We start from the raw sequence: 18,004 nt of genomic DNA, 5'->3' as shown, positions 1-18,004 counted from the left end.
ATTTGCCAGTTTCTGTCAATCCTTAAACTTGGCTCTAGGCCCTGACTTTCTCTTACAGCCTCCAGGCCTGGTTCTGCGGTGTCCAGCCTTCCCAGTCCTGAGCTTGTGTCCTTCCGGGCCTGTGCTAAGCCCTCTCCACTGTGCTCCCGCAGGTGGAGTTCTCACCCGCTCTGCAGACCTTGGCAAGTGTGGTCAATGACATTGGCAACCACCTCTTCTCCACCATCTCTGTCTTCTGCCACCTCCCTGAAATTCTCATCAAGTGCAAGTTTCTTCGTGAGCCCATCTACACAATCGTGGGTGAGTGGACAGTGGGAGGGTGCCAGGTGCAGGGGTAGCAAAAGCTTAGGACCTGGCAGAGCCAGGAGGAGAGACCAGGGCTGTTTCCAGACATACTGGGCCAGTCATCTCCATGACTGGTGGAAAACCCAGGTCAAAGGGCTGGATTGGGGAAGGGAGAAGGGCCACAGAGGGGGGTCAAAACTAGGTGACTGATGCTCAGGGGGTTTGGGGTTTGGGGTTGGGAGACCAGGAAGGACTTGTTTGGGCTGGGCTGGGCTATAAGAGCCCTAGACACCTGAATCCTACAGAGTAGAGTCATTCTTTTCCTTTCAGCCTCCTCCTTCATTTTCTAATGCTCGTGTTTGAGCTGTATTTCTTTGGGAAGGTGCTGTTGGAGGGGAGGTTCTGGGGCAGTGGTCAGGGGCTGGGTTGCAGCTTGGGCTGGGGTGGAAGTTAGTGAGAAGCATTTTGCTGGGTCTTGAAGAGCGGGACGAGGACATCAAGAAGATCCAGGCCCAGATCAGCAGCGGCGTGACCAACAACGCAGCCCTGCTACAGAACTACCTCAAGACCTGGGACATGTACCGGGAGATCTGGGAGGTCAACAAGGACTCTTTCATTCGTCGATACCAGCGCCTCAACCCGCCGGTCTCTTCTTTTGACGCCGACATTGCTCGGTAAGGAGCAAAGGTGGCTGTGAGGGTCTGTCTTGAAGAGGCGAAGCACTGCAGGGGGAGGTCTGACCTGCAGACTTGGGGAGAGGCAGAAAACCAGAGGACAAGCACCGGACCTAGGGCACTGGACCTTTGTTTCTCAAGGGGATAGCGATCTGATAAGAACTGGGCAAGATTTAGGGAAAAGGCTGCTTTGGTGCGGAGTACCACAGGGTCCTGCTGGGAAAGGAGAGGTGCTAGGGATCTGAAAGGCGAGAGATGTGAACACTTCCATTTTAAGGACGCAGATGGGAGTTAAATGGAAGACGATTCTTAAATTCTGATATGAACTCCCGTCTCTTTGTCCTCTAGTCATTCATTCATTCATTCACTTGTTCAAAAAACACCATTGTTATGATGGGTTGTTAGGAATTTTAAAAAAAGAAATGAACAAGTGTTTTCCTCCCGAGGGCTCTAGTGCAGTAGGGAAGATAAGAATATTGCCGAAAGGGCAGTGGCTGTGGCATCTTGAGGACAGTTGAAACGCCAGCTCCACCACTTACTAGTCGCATCATCTTAGGTCGGCTATTCACATTCTCTGGGCCTCAGTTTCCTGTGAAATAGGTGTCATACTACCGACCCCATAAGGCTGTGAGACTGTTAAGTATATGTGGAAGCACTGTGTGAACTCCGGAGCACTTAATGTGCTGATGTGCTCAGTGTTCTTATACAAGCTTCCGAGTCAGGTACGCAAGACGCGGGGAGGTTCGATGAAAGGAGAGAGAATTTTCCGCCGGTGGCATCAGGGGAAGGAGGACGTGGATGGAGGGGGTGACTTTGGGGCAGGGCTCCTCGGGATGGGTAGGCCGTCAGCAGGCAGAGATGGGCAGTGAGAGGGCATTCCAGGCGGAGACAGCAGCACGGAGCTGCACCACGTGAGCATGTTCACCGAACGGTGAGTATCCAGAAAGGAAGTCAGCAGGGGGATATGTGTACAGCAGCCAACGTAATCCTCTCAGCAGCCTCGCTGGGTGGGCTCCGTTACCATCCCCAGGTTAGGGATGAGAAGACTGAGGTTCAGGGCAGTTAAATAACCTGCCTGGAGGCACAGAACTAGTGAGCGGCACGTGTGAACTCAGCCCGGATCTCTGAGCCTCTAAAGCCTTGAATGCAAACCGAGGGGTCTGAAAGCAGTGGTTGGGAAAATGACATGATCACAGCTGTCTGCTGGTGGACTGGTTGAAGTGGGAGACACCTGGGAACAGAAGAACGCTTCAGCGCTGCTGGCTGGGAGGAAAGTATCACCCAGGCAGGGCACCTGGCTCGTCTGCAAAGAAAAAGACGTGCTAGCGGGGATGCGGGCCTTTTCAGCTACACGGAGGTGGCTAATAACGTGCAGAAGGAGGAGACGGTCCTCAACCTCCAGTTCGTGTTGCTGGACTGCTCGCACCTCAAGTTCTCGCTGGTGCAGCACTGCAACGAGTGGCAGAACAAGTTCACGACCCTGCTCAAGGCGATGGCGGACAGGCGCCTCCTGGAGCTGCACACCTACCTGCAGGAGAGCGCGGAGAAGTACGGCGGGTGGGCGCGGGCTCAGGCTGCGCAGCGGGGAGGGTGGGCCCGGCCTTCGCGCCCGCCCACGCTCTCTTCGCCCACGCTGCAGAATCAGCCACCCTCCCCAGACGCTGGAGGAACTGGAGGTCAGCTTGCACCTCATGGAGACCCTGCAGCACCATATGCCCAACTTGGAGACCCAGATCCCTCCCATACACGAGCAGTTCTCCATCCTCGAGAAGTACGAGGTGCCAGTTGAGGACAGCGTGAGTTCCTAAGGCGCGCGGCCCACCCCCCTGAGCCCGGCCCCTTCCAGCCCCAGGTTGCCGGGGACGCTGACGCCCCATGTCGGAGACCCTTGGCAGTCAGGAGGGAGAGCAGAGAAGTGGGTGGGGGAGAAGGCGCAAGGCCCCAAAGCCTCTGAGAGCCAAAGCTAACTCGAATGATCTTTCGGGTCACCCTGAGGATCTCTTTCAGGCCCATCCGCTGCTTGATGTCTTTGGGCCTCATTGCACGTGGAACTTGGACACAGATGCTGGTCCAGAGGATCGGAAAAGAGTTCTTTGAAGCGTTGGTGGGACGGGCAGGGCTCCTGCTCATGGGTCACCTCCACTCTGTGATGTCCCCAGGTGCTGGAGATGCTGGACAGTCTCAGCGGGCAGTGGGTCGCCTTCCAGCAAGCCGTGCTGGACAGTGAACAAATGCTGAAGAGGCACAAGGAGAAGTTCAGGACAGGCCTCATTCACTCAGCTGATGATTTCAAGAAGAAGGCACACAATCTTCTGGAAGAATTTGAATTCAAAGGTACCCGTCTCGCAACCTCTCCCCTGGCTTTCCCTTTGTCTTGACCTAGTCTTTCAAAGCCTAGGTGCCGAGGGAGGTGCAGACAAGGCTGAGCAGGGGAAAGAACCTGGCACGTCTGTCGGTGACACTCCTGTCGTCGCTTAGTCTTGGCTGGAAGGCAGCAGCCCAGCTCATAGCCTCTCCAGTTTTCTCACACTGACTTTTCATGTCCCACCCGTTTCTGACTCTCGAGCCACAGTTAGTAGTTTCAGTGCATTCTTTCAATGCATTCCCTCTTGTTTTCCTTCTCTTGTGGGAGGAGAGAAGTGAGATTTACCCACAAAGAGGTAGGCAAGCCACGGTGGCCTTTCCGGGGACCTTGGCCTTGAGTGGGAATCTGAACTTCACCTTGGACTCCCCACAGGCCCCTTCACCAGCAACGTGGGGCACCAGGCGGCCCTGGAGCAGATAGCCCATGTACGGGCCATGCTGAATGCCATGCGGGAGGAAGAAAACAATCTCCGTGCCAACCTGGGCATCTTCAAGATCGAGCAGCCAGCCTCCAAGGACCTGCAGAACCTGGAGAAGGTGGTGTGCCGAGCAGGGCCCTCGTTGTGACCAAGCGTAGGGGGCAGGAGGCAGGAGGGTGGGTCCCAACCTGCCTGGGAAAACAACTGGGGCCAGGAAGATGGGTACATGAAGAGCTTTTTTTAAAAAAATGGGGGGAAAACTGAGGTAACAAAAGAACCATTTTAAAGTGAACGGTTCAGTGGCGTTTAGCACATTCACAATGCTGTGTAACCATCACCCCTAATTCTAAAACATTTTCATTACCCCCAAGAGAAACCCTACACCCATTAGCAGTAACCCGCCATTCCCTCTCCCCCCAGCCCCTGTCAACCACTAATCTATTTTCTACTTACAGTTGACCCTTGAACAACAACGGGTTTGAATTGAGCAGGTCCGCTTACACGCGGATGTTTTTCAATAGTAAATACTACAATACTACACAATCTGTGGTTGAATCCACGGATGGGGAACCATGGATATGGATGAGCTGTGAATGTGGAGGGCAGACTATAAGTTATACACAGGTTCTCTCGACTGTGTAGAGGGTTGGTGTCCCTAACCCCTCTGGTTTTTAATGGTCAACTGAACATGGGTTTTGCCTATTCTGGACATTGTGTGTAAAGGAAAGCATGCAATATGTGACTTTTTGTGTCTGGCTTCTTTCATTTAGTGTAGTATTTTCAAGGATCATCCATGATGTAGCATGTGTCAGTACCTCATTTCTTTCCATGGGTGAATAATATTCCATTGTATGGATTTTGTTTATGCATTAACCTGTCAGTGGACATTGGGTTGTTTCCACTTTTTAGCTACTGTTAAGTGGTGCTGCTGTGACTATGTGCATACTTGTATTCGTTTGAGTTCCCAATCCCAATTCTTGTGGGTATGTACGTAGGAGTGGAATTGCTGGATCATATGGTAACTCTATGTTTAACGTTTTGAGGAACCTCCAAGCTGTTTTCCACAGCAGCTGCAGCATTTTACTCTCCCACTAGCAGTGTACAAGGGTCCCTACTTCTCCACATCCTTGCCAGCATGCCCCCCCCTTTACTTTTGGTTCTAGCCATCCTAGTGGGCATGAAGTATCTCACTGTGGTTTTGATTTGCATGTCCCTACTGACTAATGACATTGAGGATCTTTTTCTTTTTTTAAAAAAAATATTATTTATTTACTTATTTATTTTGGCCGCATTGGGTCTTCATTGCTGCACGCGGGCTTTCTCTAGTTGCAGCGGGCAGGGGCTACTCCTCTTTGCGGAGCGCGGGCTTCTCATTGCAGTGGCTTCTTTTGTTGTGGAGCACAGGCTCTAGGTGCGCGGGCTTCAGTAGTTGCAGCACGTGGGCTCAGTAGTTGCGGCGCATGGGCTTAGTTGCTCCGCAGCATGTGGAATCTTCCTGGACCAGGGCTCGAACCCATGTCGCCTGCATTGACAGGCGGATTCCTAACCACTGCGCCACCAGGGAAGTCCGAGGATCTTTTCATGTGCTTGTTCCCTGAGGCGCTCTTAAGGCAAGAGAGTGGAGGAAAAAAATTGTGAACTGGGGAGGCAGCTGTATGTTGCCAGGAGGGAAAAGCTTCTCAGAATGAGAGGAGGAGAGGCCCTGCGTGTTTGCCAGGGAGGAGGAGGGCGAGAGTCACATCACTCAATGCACCTGTCTGCTCTTGGCCACGAAGGAGTTGGACACGCTGCAGCAAGTCTGGGAGATCACCCGAGACTGGGAGAAAAACTGGAACCAGTGGAAGACCGGCCGGTTCCTGACCCTGCAGACGGAGGCCATGGAGACCATGGCCCACGGGCTGTTTCGCCGCCTCACCAGACTGGCCAAAGAGTACAAGGTGCGTGGGGAGAGGGTGGGGGGCCGCAGGCAGGCTGACTGAGGAAGGGGCCATGTGGGAAAGATGGTCAGGTCTTCTGACACCTCTCGCTTTTGCTCAGGACCGAAACTGGGAGATTATTGAAACCACTCGCTCAAAAATAGAGCAGTTCAAGAGGACCATGCCTCTCATCTTGGACCTGCGAAACCCCGCCCTTCGAGAGCGGTGAGGCTGCCCCTCGGCTCCTGGGGGTCGCCCCCTGGCCTGGCCGTCACCTGGTTCTCCAGATTGTCCCCTCCATGGCATTCCTAGCTCTCTCTGCCCCTCTGTTCACCAACACACGCCTTGAAGAATGCTTCCCAAGAGCCCACCGCCGTCCTCCGTCTGTGATATTGTCCTGGGTTCTCCGACCTTCTTGGCTCTTTCCCTTCCGTCTCCCCTCAATTTATGTTGTCTGTCAGAGCTAAGCTTTACGTCTTCTGTCCTACAGACACTTGCATGTTGTAGCCCAAAGCCTAACTTTTGTCCTTTAGGGGTTTTGCTTTTGTGCCTTGTTTAAGAGGACCCCGTCTACCCCAGAGTTGTAGACACACTCTCTCCATACTTTCTTCTCACACTTTATAATTTTGCTTTTCAAGTTTACCTCTTTTAGTGCATCTGGAATTTATCACGTGATAGAAGAGGGCTTTGAAACCATTGAGGCTAGAATAAACTATTTTATAAATGGTGTTTTAATAATTATCTATCTATTCATTTAGGAGTAAGTAATGTTACTTCTTTGGTATTGCCTCCAGCATAATGTTTTTGGCAATGCTTCACTAGTAAGTATTATGCAATTAAGTATCACCTAACCGCTTTATTTGCTTAAGTTATTTACCCTCTCTAAGCCTCAGTTTCTGCCTGTGTAAGTGGAATAACATGTATAGAGTGGTCCTCATTTATAGAGTGGCCATGAAAATGAAATGGTTCGTGTAAAGCAGTTGGCCCAGTGAACCTGCAATCATCCGTCCTAACTCCCTCTCCAGAGAGTCAGCACCTCAATCTCTGTGTTCCCCACAGTGCCTAAGATTGTATTTTAGAGGCTATTTAGTAAATATCTGTTGAATCGTGAATTAATAAATACACGGAATCATAATATCCCAATGGGAGAAAGCCAATGGGGAGTGATGCCGATACTTTCCAGTAGGCTCTGGTGTTCCAGCGTCCTGCTCTGACCTTTTGTCCCTGGCTCCAGGCACTGGGATCAGGTCAGGGATGAAGTCCAACGGGAGTTTGATCAGGGATCTGAAAGCTTCACCTTGGAGCAGATCGTGGAGCTTGGGATGGATCAGCATGTGGAGAAAATTGGGGAGATCTCTGCCTCAGCAACCAGAGAGCTGGCTATAGAGTTGGTATGACAGAGTCCTTTCCCATGGTCCCTCATTTCCTAAGCTTCCTGGAACAAAGGCTTCCAGCTTTTCATCATCTGATGGCCCCTCCTCGCTCCTATTACCCTTGGGGACTAAATACCTGATTGATCTGTTCCCCAATTTCTTTCCGCAGGCATTACAAAACATTGCCGAGACCTGGGAGGTGATTCAGCTAGACATAGTCCCCTACAAGGATAAAGGCCATCACCGACTCAGGTAGACAGGGCTGTGTGACCTGGGCTGTAGAGTGGGGACCGAGGCTTGGCAGATGGGGCTGGACTATGATTTTGATTGTGATACCTTCCACCGCAGGGGAACAGAAGAAGTATTTCAGGCGCTGGAAGATAACCAGGTGGCTCTGTCTACCATGAAGGCATCTCGTTTCGTCAAGGCCTTTGAGAAGGATGTAGACCACTGGGAACGCTGCCTCTCCCTCATTTTGGAAGTTATTGAGATGGTGCTCACAGTGCAGCGTCAGTGGATGTACCTAGAGGTCAGGATTCACTGCCTGAGCTCTCCCTACCTGCTGTTTTGACTCCTTTATTTGTATAGGACCTAGATAGTTGCCCCGTTATCGGCCCCGTTTTCCCACCTCTAAAGCCATTCTTCATCTGGGACGTAGGCATCTGACTCTTGGTTATTACCTCTCATCTTCAGCCCCCTCCTTGAAAAGCTTTTGTTCTTTTTCCGTTTTTCTTCTCGGACCCACAGACCTGGCCTCCCAATCCCAAGTTTCCTTCTAGAACTTGAGCATCTTGCTCTTTGGTTCTGATGCTCTTGATCTTCTCCTCAACTGTCATTCCTGGTCTGAGAGCAGGGAGCAGAGTGTGGAGAGTGTGTGAGAAACAGCCTCTCATGCCGGTTGTTTGGCCCTTCAGAATATCTTCCTAGGAGAGGACATCCGCAAGCAGCTGCCCAATGAATCAGGCTTATTTGACCAAGTCAACGGCAACTGGAAAGACGTCATGGACCGGATGAGCAAGGACCCCAATGCTCTCCGGAACACCCACTATCCAGGTCTGAGCCCTGACGTAACCTCAGCTGGTGCTTTATGTATGTGAAGTCATGGCCACATTCTTCATTTACTGACAGATTGACCATTGCACCTGGCTGTCCTACCATCACCACCACCTCTTCTAAGCATTAAACAGTAGTTTCGTAAATTAAACTCAACACATATTTGAGCAGAGTACAATACAGTGGTTAAGAGGATGGGATATGGAATCAGACAGACCTGAGTTCAAAATCTGACTCATGCCTTACCGATTGTGTGCTCTCGGGCAGCTTGCTTCCTCCGTACTGCAGTTTCCTCACCTGTAGTGCGTGTGGGGTTAAAGATAGCTATTTCTCAGGGTCTTTGTAAGGATAATAGAGGAGTATGTAGCACTCAGTACAGTGTCTGGCATAAAGTTAGTGCTCAATTATTAGTATTGTGCCTCAAGAAACACTGATTGAGGGTTCACTCTTCTTCTCTAGCTGGTTCATTCGATGAGATGATGCAGGTAAATGAGATAATGCAGATAAAGCACTTGTCACATTAAATGGCACAGAGAAAATCTTTGGTTACTATGAGCTATCGTTATTACCTTGACTTTAATTGCTTTATCAGATTAGCTAGTCTTTAATGTAGACATCTTGGTAGGTATGGGGATTGGGTAAGGGGATGGGGGAGAGATGTACACATAGTGAGGTCTGGTTGATTGTGCTCGACTGGGGTAAAGAATCAGGAAGTCATGCTTGGCGATGGGTACCTACAGTGCATGTCCTGAGAAGAGCTTTGGCATGGGGTACGGAGGACCTCTTTTTTTTTGCCAAGGGCCAAGCTAACAATTCTTCATTTCCCCAAGAACCTTGAGTATACACATCAGAAAAATTATTATTCGATTACTCCGGTAAAATGTAGATAATTGACATAATTACATTTTAGAACAATTTATCAGCGGAGCCATCTCTTTGTTGAACACAGAACAAAACTGTGTTGTCCACTGCTACCCGGTCTCCCTGTGGTCTCCAGGGGCCTCTCAGGTGGTCGCTCAAAGGTTCTAACAGCCTGTAGGCTTTGTACTTGAAGGCCTGAGGGTCACCTCAGAGTTCAGACTCCGTGACGTCCATGCTTTCTTCAGAAAGTGAGAAACTTGGAAGACCAGGAGATGAGCTAATCAAAATCTAAGGCTGGGAAGAAACTAACGTTATCAAGAAGCTACAAATGTGAACACATTTTATATCTCGAATGTTTCTTTGAGGTGGATCTTATTACCATTTTACAAACAGGTAAAAGCTCCCTGAGGTTAACTGACCTGCTAATTAAGTGAAAGAGCCGCAGTTTGGATGGCCATCGTCTGCCTCTCAATCTAGTGCTCTTTTTGTTTGTTTGTTTGGCCACGCCCGAGGCTTGCGGGATCCTAGTTCCCCAACCAGGGATCGGGGCCACGCCCCCTGCAGTGGGAGCTCGGTAGTCGCAACCACTGGACCCGCGGGGAAGTCCCTCTAGTGCTCTTTTTTTGCTCTGTCACGAGGGACACTGGCAACCCCGGTGACTGCAGACCCCTTTCATTGTGTGCGTGTGATATGTATTTAAATCTAACTTGTTTTTCAATTTATTTATTTTTGGCTGCATTGGGTCTTCGTTGCTGCACACGAGCTTTCTCTAGTTGCGGTGAGCGGGGGCTACTCTTTGTTGCAGTGCGTGGGCTTCTCGTTGCGGTGGCTTCTCTTGCTGTGGAGCACGGGCTCTAGGGGGCGTGGGCTTCAGTAGCTGTGGCACGTGGGCTCCGTAGTTGTGGCTCACAGGATTAGTTGCTCTGCGGCATGTGGGATCTTCCTGGACCAGGGCTCAAACCCTTGTGCCCTGCATTGGCAGGCGGAGCCCTAACCACTGCACCAGCAGGGAAGTCCCAAATCTAGTGTTTTAACTTGTCGAATTGTTTATATGCAGAACAAGCTCTAGTTTTCAGAAGCTCTTGGGATGATCGGCAGGGCCCCACTTCTTTGGTGGGAAAGGACTGATGGGAGATGTAGTTATATTAATGGAATTGTATAATTAATATGTAATATATAATACATACAATAGTGTATAATGAATACTTAATAATGAATTAATGAAGAGGATGGGAAAAGAGTGATTGGGGACACTGCATCTGCTTCCAAAAACCATATGGCAGTCTGTGCCCCAACACTCAAGAGCTGGCAAAGTGGATATAGTTGGAGGCTCCACATCTACTCAGGGCAATGGTAAAAGGGCCACCAAGTATCATTCACTGTTCTCCTCTCTAGGCCTCCTGGACACATTGATAGAAATGAACACAATCCTGGAAGACATCCAGAAGTCTCTGGATATGTATTTAGAGACCAAGCGCCATATGTTCCCCCGCTTCTACTTCTTGTCCAACGATGACCTCCTGGAGATTCTGGGCCAGTCCCGCAACCCAGAGGCTGTGCAGCCACACCTCAAAAAATGCTTTGACAACATCAAATTGCTGAGAATGCAGAAGGTCAGTAGAAGTGGCCATGATGCGAAGGAGGGCAGGGGAGGGATGGTGACATCAAGGTGTTCAAGGCCTCGGAGGGGACTGTGCCCTCCCAGCAGGAGGGGGATATAATGATTCTGGGTATCTGGGACAGAACTTTCTAGAATTGGTAACACAGAGGGGAGGGGGGAGGAGCAGAAATTACCCTCCAAGGGCTCAAGAGCTTCCTGTTTCTGCAGGTCGGGGGACCCAGCAGCAAATGGGAAGCGGTGGGAATGTTCTCGAGCGACGGCGAGTATGTCGATTTCCTCCACTCGGTACTTCTGGAAGGGCCTGTGGAGGTGAGCTGCGACGAGGGCCTAAGAAGCAAGCTGACTCTTCTAAGTTTGCTTGGCTCTGTGAGGAGAGGGCATCTCTGTGAAGGGATATTAGTCACTTTTTGCCCTCCCACCTGCCATTCCTAAAACTCTTAACCTCTACCCTGCACCCGAAAGTCAGACAGTCTGCCCCCAGTCTCCATTTCCCTCAGGGGTGCAGGCCAGCTGCTTCCCAGCTCCTGCTCCTCTCTTGGGCCCCCAAACCCCGGAGTCCTGTTTCCCAAGCATCTTCACTCTGGGGACTGCTGACTGTGGCCCTGAGGGCGAGCCATCCTGTTCTCACCTCCCCCCAGTCCTGGCTTGGCGATGTGGAGCGGACCATGAGGGTGACCCTCCGGGACCTTCTCCGGAACTGCCGCCTGGCCCTCAAGAAGTTTCTTAACAAGAGGGACAAGTGGGTGAAGGAGTGGGCTGGCCAGGTGAGCTGGGGTCAATGGAAATGAGGGAACAAGGAGGACCGAGCCGAAAGGAAGCAGCCAATGTAAAGACAGGATCTTCTTCTTTCTTTCTGTTAAATATTTATTTATTTATTTATTTATTTATTTATTTATTTGGCTGCTTCGGGTCTTAGTTGCAGCATGCGGGATCTTTAGTTGCAGCATGTGGGATCTAATTCCCTGACCAGGGGTCGAACCCAGGCCCCCTGCATTGGGAGCACGGAGTCTTAGCCACTGGGCCACCACAGATGTCCCCAAGGACAGGATCTTGAGTCGCACAAAAGGCGGGTTTCCTGCCCCCTGTTCTGGGCTGTGGCCCCGGAAGCCTGCACCGTGGACCCTTAGCTCCTGACTTGGGCACGTGCCCGTCCTTCAGAACAATTTAGGCGTAGTGAGAGGAGTAGCAGCTGGTCCCGGAAGAAGCTGGGTTTGGGGAGCCGGCCCGTGTGTGCGGCCAGGGACAGGGCTTTGGAATAGAGTCTGTACACGCGCTCCAGGTTGTGGTCACTGCCAGTCAGATCCAGTGGACGGCCGATGTCACCAAGTGCCTGCTGACAGCTAAGGAGCGGGGAGACAAGAAAATCCTCAAGGTCATGAAGAAGAAGCAGGTGGGGAGCCCTGCCAGGACGGGAGAGGCCTGGAGTTAGAGCTGGAGGAAGGGGGCAATACATTGGGTCAGAATTAGCGATGAGCTGGTGGACAGGGTCCGAACGAGGGTGCGTTATGGAAGGCGTCCAGCAAGAAGAGGTTGGGTGGGTCAGAAGTACGTCTCCCTGTGCTGATGTTGGGGGCCAGGAGCTGCAGTGGGGGTGGGGTCAGCATCGCGGTTGGATGCGGAATGATGCTGGGATGAGGCGTGATTTTTGTTGGCGTTGCTCGGGCCACCTTCTTCTCTGGCACCTCGTTCCGCAGGTGTCAATACTGAATAAGTACTCGGAAGCCATCAGGGGGAACCTGACCAAGATCATGCGCCTTAAAATTGTGGCTCTGGTCACAATAGAAGTCCACGCCCGGGACGTGTTGGAGAAGCTTTATAAGAGTGGCCTCATGGATGTCAGCTCCTTCGACTGGCTCAGCCAACTGCGCTTCTACTGGGAGAAGGTGCCGAAGGGCCAGCTTCCCACTCCCGTGCCCTAAACCCAATCCTAATGCTTTAACTAAATTCATGTTCTCTAAATACAGTAATATCCCAACCCAACCCTTAGTCCTATCACAGCACCCGAATCCAGCTCGTAACTCTCTCTCGAATCTGCCAAGTGAGGAGTGGCAAGTGGCACTTCTCCAGGGAGTGCCCACGCTGGGTGTCACTTGATCGGGACTCAGAAAGGCTCCAAGCAGCTGCTGCAATAGGTTGGGCTGGACACGTGCAGCGTGACCCCCAGTTTCCATCTTGGCCGTAAGCCCGTCCCTCCATCTGACTCTAAACGGAGCCCCCAGTCTTCTCCCTGCAACTCCCCTGCCGCCTCCAGTCCTCCTGTGAGCCATCGCTGCAGCTCTGTGTCTTTCTCCAAGCCCGCCCCTCTCTTACTCTGCCCTGTTTCCCTAGGAGCTCGACGACTGTATCATCCGCCAGACCAACACACAGTTCCAGTATGGTTATGAGTACTTGGGTAACTCTGGCCGGCTTGTCATCACCCCGCTGACAGACAGGTCGGCCGTGGGGAGGCGAACAAGGGGCTTGGGGTAGGGGCAGCGAATGCCGAGCCAAGGCTTCCAGGAGTCCGGCTTTAGTCCTGTCCTCCATCCCCAGGTGTTACATGACACTGACCACGGCCCTGCACCTGCATCGAGGTGGATCCCCCAAAGGTCCCGCAGGCACGGGGAAGACCGAGACCGTCAAGGACCTGGGCAAGGCCCTCGGCATATATGTCATCGTGGTCAACTGCTCTGAGGGCCTCGACTATAAGTCCATGGGCCGGATGTACTCAGGCCTGGCCCAGGTTAGCATCCTGCCAGCCTGGCCACGAGGCCCCTTCAATTTCTTTTAGTTCTAGAAAGTCAGCTGAAACTCAGATCTGGTTCAGTGCTTTGTAGCTGACGACCCTGCATCGCCTCAGTTAGTTCTTACAACCGGGGAAGTCCCTGCGCCTCCCTGAGCTTCACTTTGCTTATTTGCAAAATCATAAGATTATGTAAGGATTCAATAACTCATGCACACTGGAGGCGCTCAACACCCACAAGTTCCCTACCCTGGTCACTTTCCCACCCGCACCTCTCAGGCATTCCCCTAGACCCTTCCTGTCTGATGGAAAGTTCTGGCCAGAAACCACAACAGTGCTATGGGGCCCCCTCCACCTCCACCACACACACACACACACACACACACACACACACACACACACACACACACACACATTCATTTTAGAGGCTGCTGCTCCTATCCAAACATTTCAGGGAGAACATGTTAGTCACAATTTTTAGTTTCTCCCAGTCTGGGGGTACTTTTCTTGCTCCCAGTGACTCCCCCCACCCCGCCACCCACAGATGGGCGCCTGGGGCTGCTTTGATGAGTTTAACCGCATCAACGTGGAAGTGCTCTCCGTGGTGGCCCAGCAGATCCTGTCCATCCTCTCAGCCCTGGCTGCCGGCCTCACCCGCTTCCATTTTGAGGGCTTTGAAATAAATCTGGTGTGGTCCTGTGGGATCTTCATCACCATGAACCCTGGTAAGGGCCTGGGAGTAGATGGGGCTCCCAGGGGGAGAACTGAGTGTTCAGGGCAAATAACTGTGCATCCCCCCACCCCTTGCCAGTGTTTTTAGCCAAGTGAAATGTGGCTAAAGACCATAAAGTGTAAGAGAAGGATAAACGTACACATTTCTAAAAGAAGGGGTGGCAATCTTACTGTTCTCCCTAAAGGGATTAATAACAGCTTGCAGGCATATATGTAGCCCTAGTCTTTTAAAGTGCTTAGGGCTTCCCTGGTGGCGCAGTGGTTGAGAGTCCACCTGCCGATGTAGGGGACATGGGTTCATGCCCCAGTCTGGGAAGATTCCCACATGCCGCGGAGCGGCTGGTTCCGTGAGCCATGGCCGCTGAGCCTGCGCGTCCAGAGCCTGTGCTCCGCAATGGGAGAGGCCACAACAGTGAGAGGCCCGAGTACCGCAAAAAAAATAATAATAATAAAGTGCTTAGCCATCTTTTGTTGGACTAGCTCCCAGAGTTCTGGTCTGTCTGCCATCCCTTTTGCCGAATGGGAGACTCTTCCCCCAAAGTGCAGGGCCTAGGGTCTCTCATTACTGTTGCCTGGGAACAGCTCTGGAGGAAGGAACTAGGAGAAAACAGGAAAGGGTTTCGGCCCTGAAAGAATCAGATAAACAGGTGCGATTTCTATTAGCACTCACGTGAGTTATACATGGAACTTGGAGAGATGGGAACTTGACAGCTCTGTGATTTGAGTTTGAATCAGGGCCATGCAGAAGGTTAAGGAATGGACCAGGGGTAGGAAAGAAGAGCAAAGTTGGTGTGGGAAAAGCCAGGGCTGAGATGAGAAAAGAAGAGGTCTCAGAGTTGGAGCTGGGGAGGGAGTTAGGGATGGAGCTGGGGATGGGGAAAATGGGACTGATTGGGAAGTAGGTCTTTGGGAAGCAGTATGGATTCTGAATAAATGGCACTGTTTTCCAGGCTACGCTGGTCGCACAGAGCTTCCTGATAATCTTAAATCCATGTTCCGTCCAGTTGCCATGGTGGTGCCCGATTCTACCCTCATTGCAGAAATCATTCTCTTTGGGGAAGGATTTGGCAACTGCAAGGTATTCTGATAATCTCTTGTCTCCAATACTTTATTTCCCTTCCGTGATTATTCTCTGGACCGAAGAACCCCCTGGAGGCCTCATAATCAGTTTATCCTACAAGGAACTTACATGGCTGTCAGTAGGATATGGAGGGAGGTCTCCCCTCTATGGTGTCACTAGTCCTTGATGGCACGATTCACAGGATCTTCTCATCAGGACTTTCCATAGAGCACCTCCCAGCTGCTCCAAGTCCCGGGACCTAGCTTCTTGGATCTGTAACTGTCCCTAGATGAAGCAGAGGGATTGGTGGGGAGATGGACTGTTTCCTCCTCTATTTTGTTCTCCAGATTCTGGCCAAGAAGGTGTACACACTTTACTCGCTGGCCGTGCAGCAGCTCTCCAGACAGGACCATTATGACTTTGGCCTACGAGCCCTCACCTCCCTCCTGCACTGCGCTGGCAAGAAGCGCCGCCTGCAGCCGGATCTGTCTGATGAAGAGGTAGATTGAGGACACGACCGTTGGACCTTAACCTCCATTGTCACTGGTCCTATGCGCCTTCACTGAAGTTTTTGAGATCCTTACTTTTGCTAGCTTAGGTTTCCCACCCTCCTGCCCCTCCCCTCAGGTGTTGCCTGAGTTCCACCTGTTCTATCGCTCAAGACTAGCTCGGATGTATCCATTGTTCTTAGCTCCTGCCTCTCACCCAGTTGGAGAGGAAGGGCCTAATGAGTGCCTCGGCCCTGGCTCCGCGAGCCTGAGTCTCTGTCTTTTCCCATTCAGGTTCTGCTGCTCTCGATGAGAGACATGAACATCGCCAAGCTAACTTCGGTGGATGCGCCACTCTTCAATGCCATCGTGCAAGATCTATTCCCCAGCATCGAGCTGCCGGTCATCGACTACGGCAAGGTATTTGTTCCTCAAGACTCTCCCTGACCTCGTGTGTGATGTGGGTCTGGAAACAGGACACCTGGCCTCCAGGCCTTGCTCTATCCTTCACTAGCTGTCCATTCACTGGCTGTGACTTTGAGCAACACAGTTGGCATCTCTTTGGGCTTCCTTATCTATAAAACCATACAGGCCCATTCAAACATTCTACTTTGTCACCTCAACTCCCTACTCCCTGACTCACCAGCTCAAGTACTTCTACTCATCAGTTCCTTGACTTCACTGAGACCGCTGATCCCCTGGCCTTTCTACTTTCTACCTGGTAGCCCTCTCCTGTCTCTACCTCTTTCCTCATTCAGGGAGCCTTGAGGAGAGACTGCTAGGAGCTCTTTGATATATGAGAGGAATGGGATGGAAGAGGCCAGGAAAAGAGCCTTTCAGAAAGTGTGGGAATTTTCTTCTCTGGCAGTATGGTAGTTTAGATACCCTGAATGATTCTTTCAGTTGAAACCACTAAAATGCTGGATAAAAATATAACAATACATCTTTTAAAATGTATTGCTAAACTGGCAAGAAAGGAAGAATTCTGGGATGAGGAGGGGAAGTAAAAGCAGGGAGGCAAGTGAATGAGAAAGCTGGATTTCTCCCTGCACGTTTTTGTTGAACTTAAGGCACTGGGGGTAGGAGATAAAGCAGCGCACATTTTGAGGTATAACAAAAAACCCAGTCATGCATAAACTTCCGTCCACAAAGGAAAACACCTTCAGTAAGTGGGAAAATGAGAAACCCACCACTGAGGAGGGTCCATGCAGTAAAGAAACATGCTTGTCGTGACCTTTGCTGATGAGAAGAAGGGGCAAAATCTCCTTTGAGATTTCCTAACCACAAGTCAGCCTTCACATGGTTCCTGGTCATAATTTATTTTAATGTGTAATGACCCAAATCTCAAATTTAGAACTTAATTTTAAGTATTTCCAGTTTGTTAGTGTCTCCCCCAAGTGACTGGCAGAAGCAAATGCAAATTATTTCTAGAATAATGAAGCTTCAACTTAAGGCTCAAAGAATTCTCATAAAAGTCCAAGAAAATGAGCAGCTTCTGGTCAAAAATCACAAAACACACAAGGAAATAAGATACTACGAATGGGTTGCCAAAGAACAACAGAACAGCAGAATCAGATCCACAAAGACTTCAAACATGGAAAATAATCAGCACAGAATTCTGGAAATAACTAAATTTAATATGTTTAAAGAAATAAGAGAGGGGAATTCCCTGGTGGTCCAGTGGTTAGGACTCTGCGCTTTCACTGCCAAGGGCGAGGGTTTGATCCCTGGTCGGAGAGATAAGATCCCACAGGGGCAAGCCGCACGGCACAGCAAAATAAATAAAGAAATAAATAAAAATAAAGAAACAAGAGAGAAGCTTGAAACTGTGATCCAGGAACAAGAGACTTCTAAACAAAGTAGGATTGAAAAGAACCAACAGCATTCCTACAAATGAAAAAATATTATAATTGAAATGTTAAAAATCCAGCAACTCACAGAGAGGACTTCCAGGTAAAAAGTTGGATTAAAAACAATTTTGTTTCCTTTTGAAAACCCGCTACAACTACTCTGAAGAGATTTTTACAAATAAGGCATCTATACCCAAAAGGATGGGGAGAATGGGAGAGGCAATGACAGCAAAATTGTGACATGGGAAATAAATGAATCAAGTTGTGACTTACTCAGCAAACCTGAGAGGCTGGAAGTGGGGAGAATTGTGAGTTGGGAGTAGGTGGGAGAAGTGAGTAAAGGAGGTGTAGCTGAAATGAGAAGGATTGGTGGCCGACAGTCTTGGGAGCAGATCTCCCCTTCTCTGCTACCCTGGATGGCCGTGCCTCTCCCACTTTGGTGGAAGACTAGAGGGTAACAATAGTAGGTCTCTGGTCTGGGGGACACATGGTATAGTTGAGGGCAGGAGAAAACTCTATTAAAAATGGGGATTAGGGCTTCCCTGGTGGCACAGTGGTTGAGAGTCCGCCTGCCGATGCAGGGGAC

At 50.7% G+C, this 18,004-nt stretch overlaps 1 protein-coding gene across 1 annotated transcript in view; it reads left to right on the top strand.

Annotated features, from left to right (window-relative positions):
• DNAH2 (dynein axonemal heavy chain 2) overlaps nt 1-18,004 on the top strand; it is a 92,152-nt gene that overhangs the window by 34,228 nt on the left and 39,920 nt on the right. Inside the window, exons 18-40 of the mRNA XM_059048939.2 lie at nt 153-300; nt 767-959; nt 2,307-2,507; nt 2,599-2,755; nt 3,119-3,293; nt 3,697-3,860; nt 5,518-5,679; nt 5,780-5,883; nt 6,893-7,049; nt 7,201-7,283; nt 7,380-7,560; nt 7,946-8,084; nt 10,341-10,558; nt 10,774-10,875; nt 11,205-11,330; nt 11,846-11,956; nt 12,261-12,449; nt 12,895-12,998; nt 13,099-13,288; nt 13,833-14,013; nt 14,971-15,098; nt 15,428-15,580; nt 15,863-15,988. Coding sequence (XP_058904922.1) covers nt 153-300; nt 767-959; nt 2,307-2,507; nt 2,599-2,755; nt 3,119-3,293; nt 3,697-3,860; nt 5,518-5,679; nt 5,780-5,883; nt 6,893-7,049; nt 7,201-7,283; nt 7,380-7,560; nt 7,946-8,084; nt 10,341-10,558; nt 10,774-10,875; nt 11,205-11,330; nt 11,846-11,956; nt 12,261-12,449; nt 12,895-12,998; nt 13,099-13,288; nt 13,833-14,013; nt 14,971-15,098; nt 15,428-15,580; nt 15,863-15,988 — 3,492 coding nt within the window. The remainder of the gene's footprint in view (nt 1-152; nt 301-766; nt 960-2,306; nt 2,508-2,598; nt 2,756-3,118; nt 3,294-3,696; nt 3,861-5,517; nt 5,680-5,779; nt 5,884-6,892; nt 7,050-7,200; nt 7,284-7,379; nt 7,561-7,945; nt 8,085-10,340; nt 10,559-10,773; nt 10,876-11,204; nt 11,331-11,845; nt 11,957-12,260; nt 12,450-12,894; nt 12,999-13,098; nt 13,289-13,832; nt 14,014-14,970; nt 15,099-15,427; nt 15,581-15,862; nt 15,989-18,004) is intronic.

This window comes from Kogia breviceps, chromosome 19 (genome assembly GCF_026419965.1).
Source record: "Kogia breviceps isolate mKogBre1 chromosome 19, mKogBre1 haplotype 1, whole genome shotgun sequence".
Lineage (NCBI taxonomy): Eukaryota > Metazoa > Chordata > Mammalia > Artiodactyla > Physeteridae > Kogia > Kogia breviceps.
This window is presented reverse-complemented; position numbering and strand designations above follow the sequence as displayed.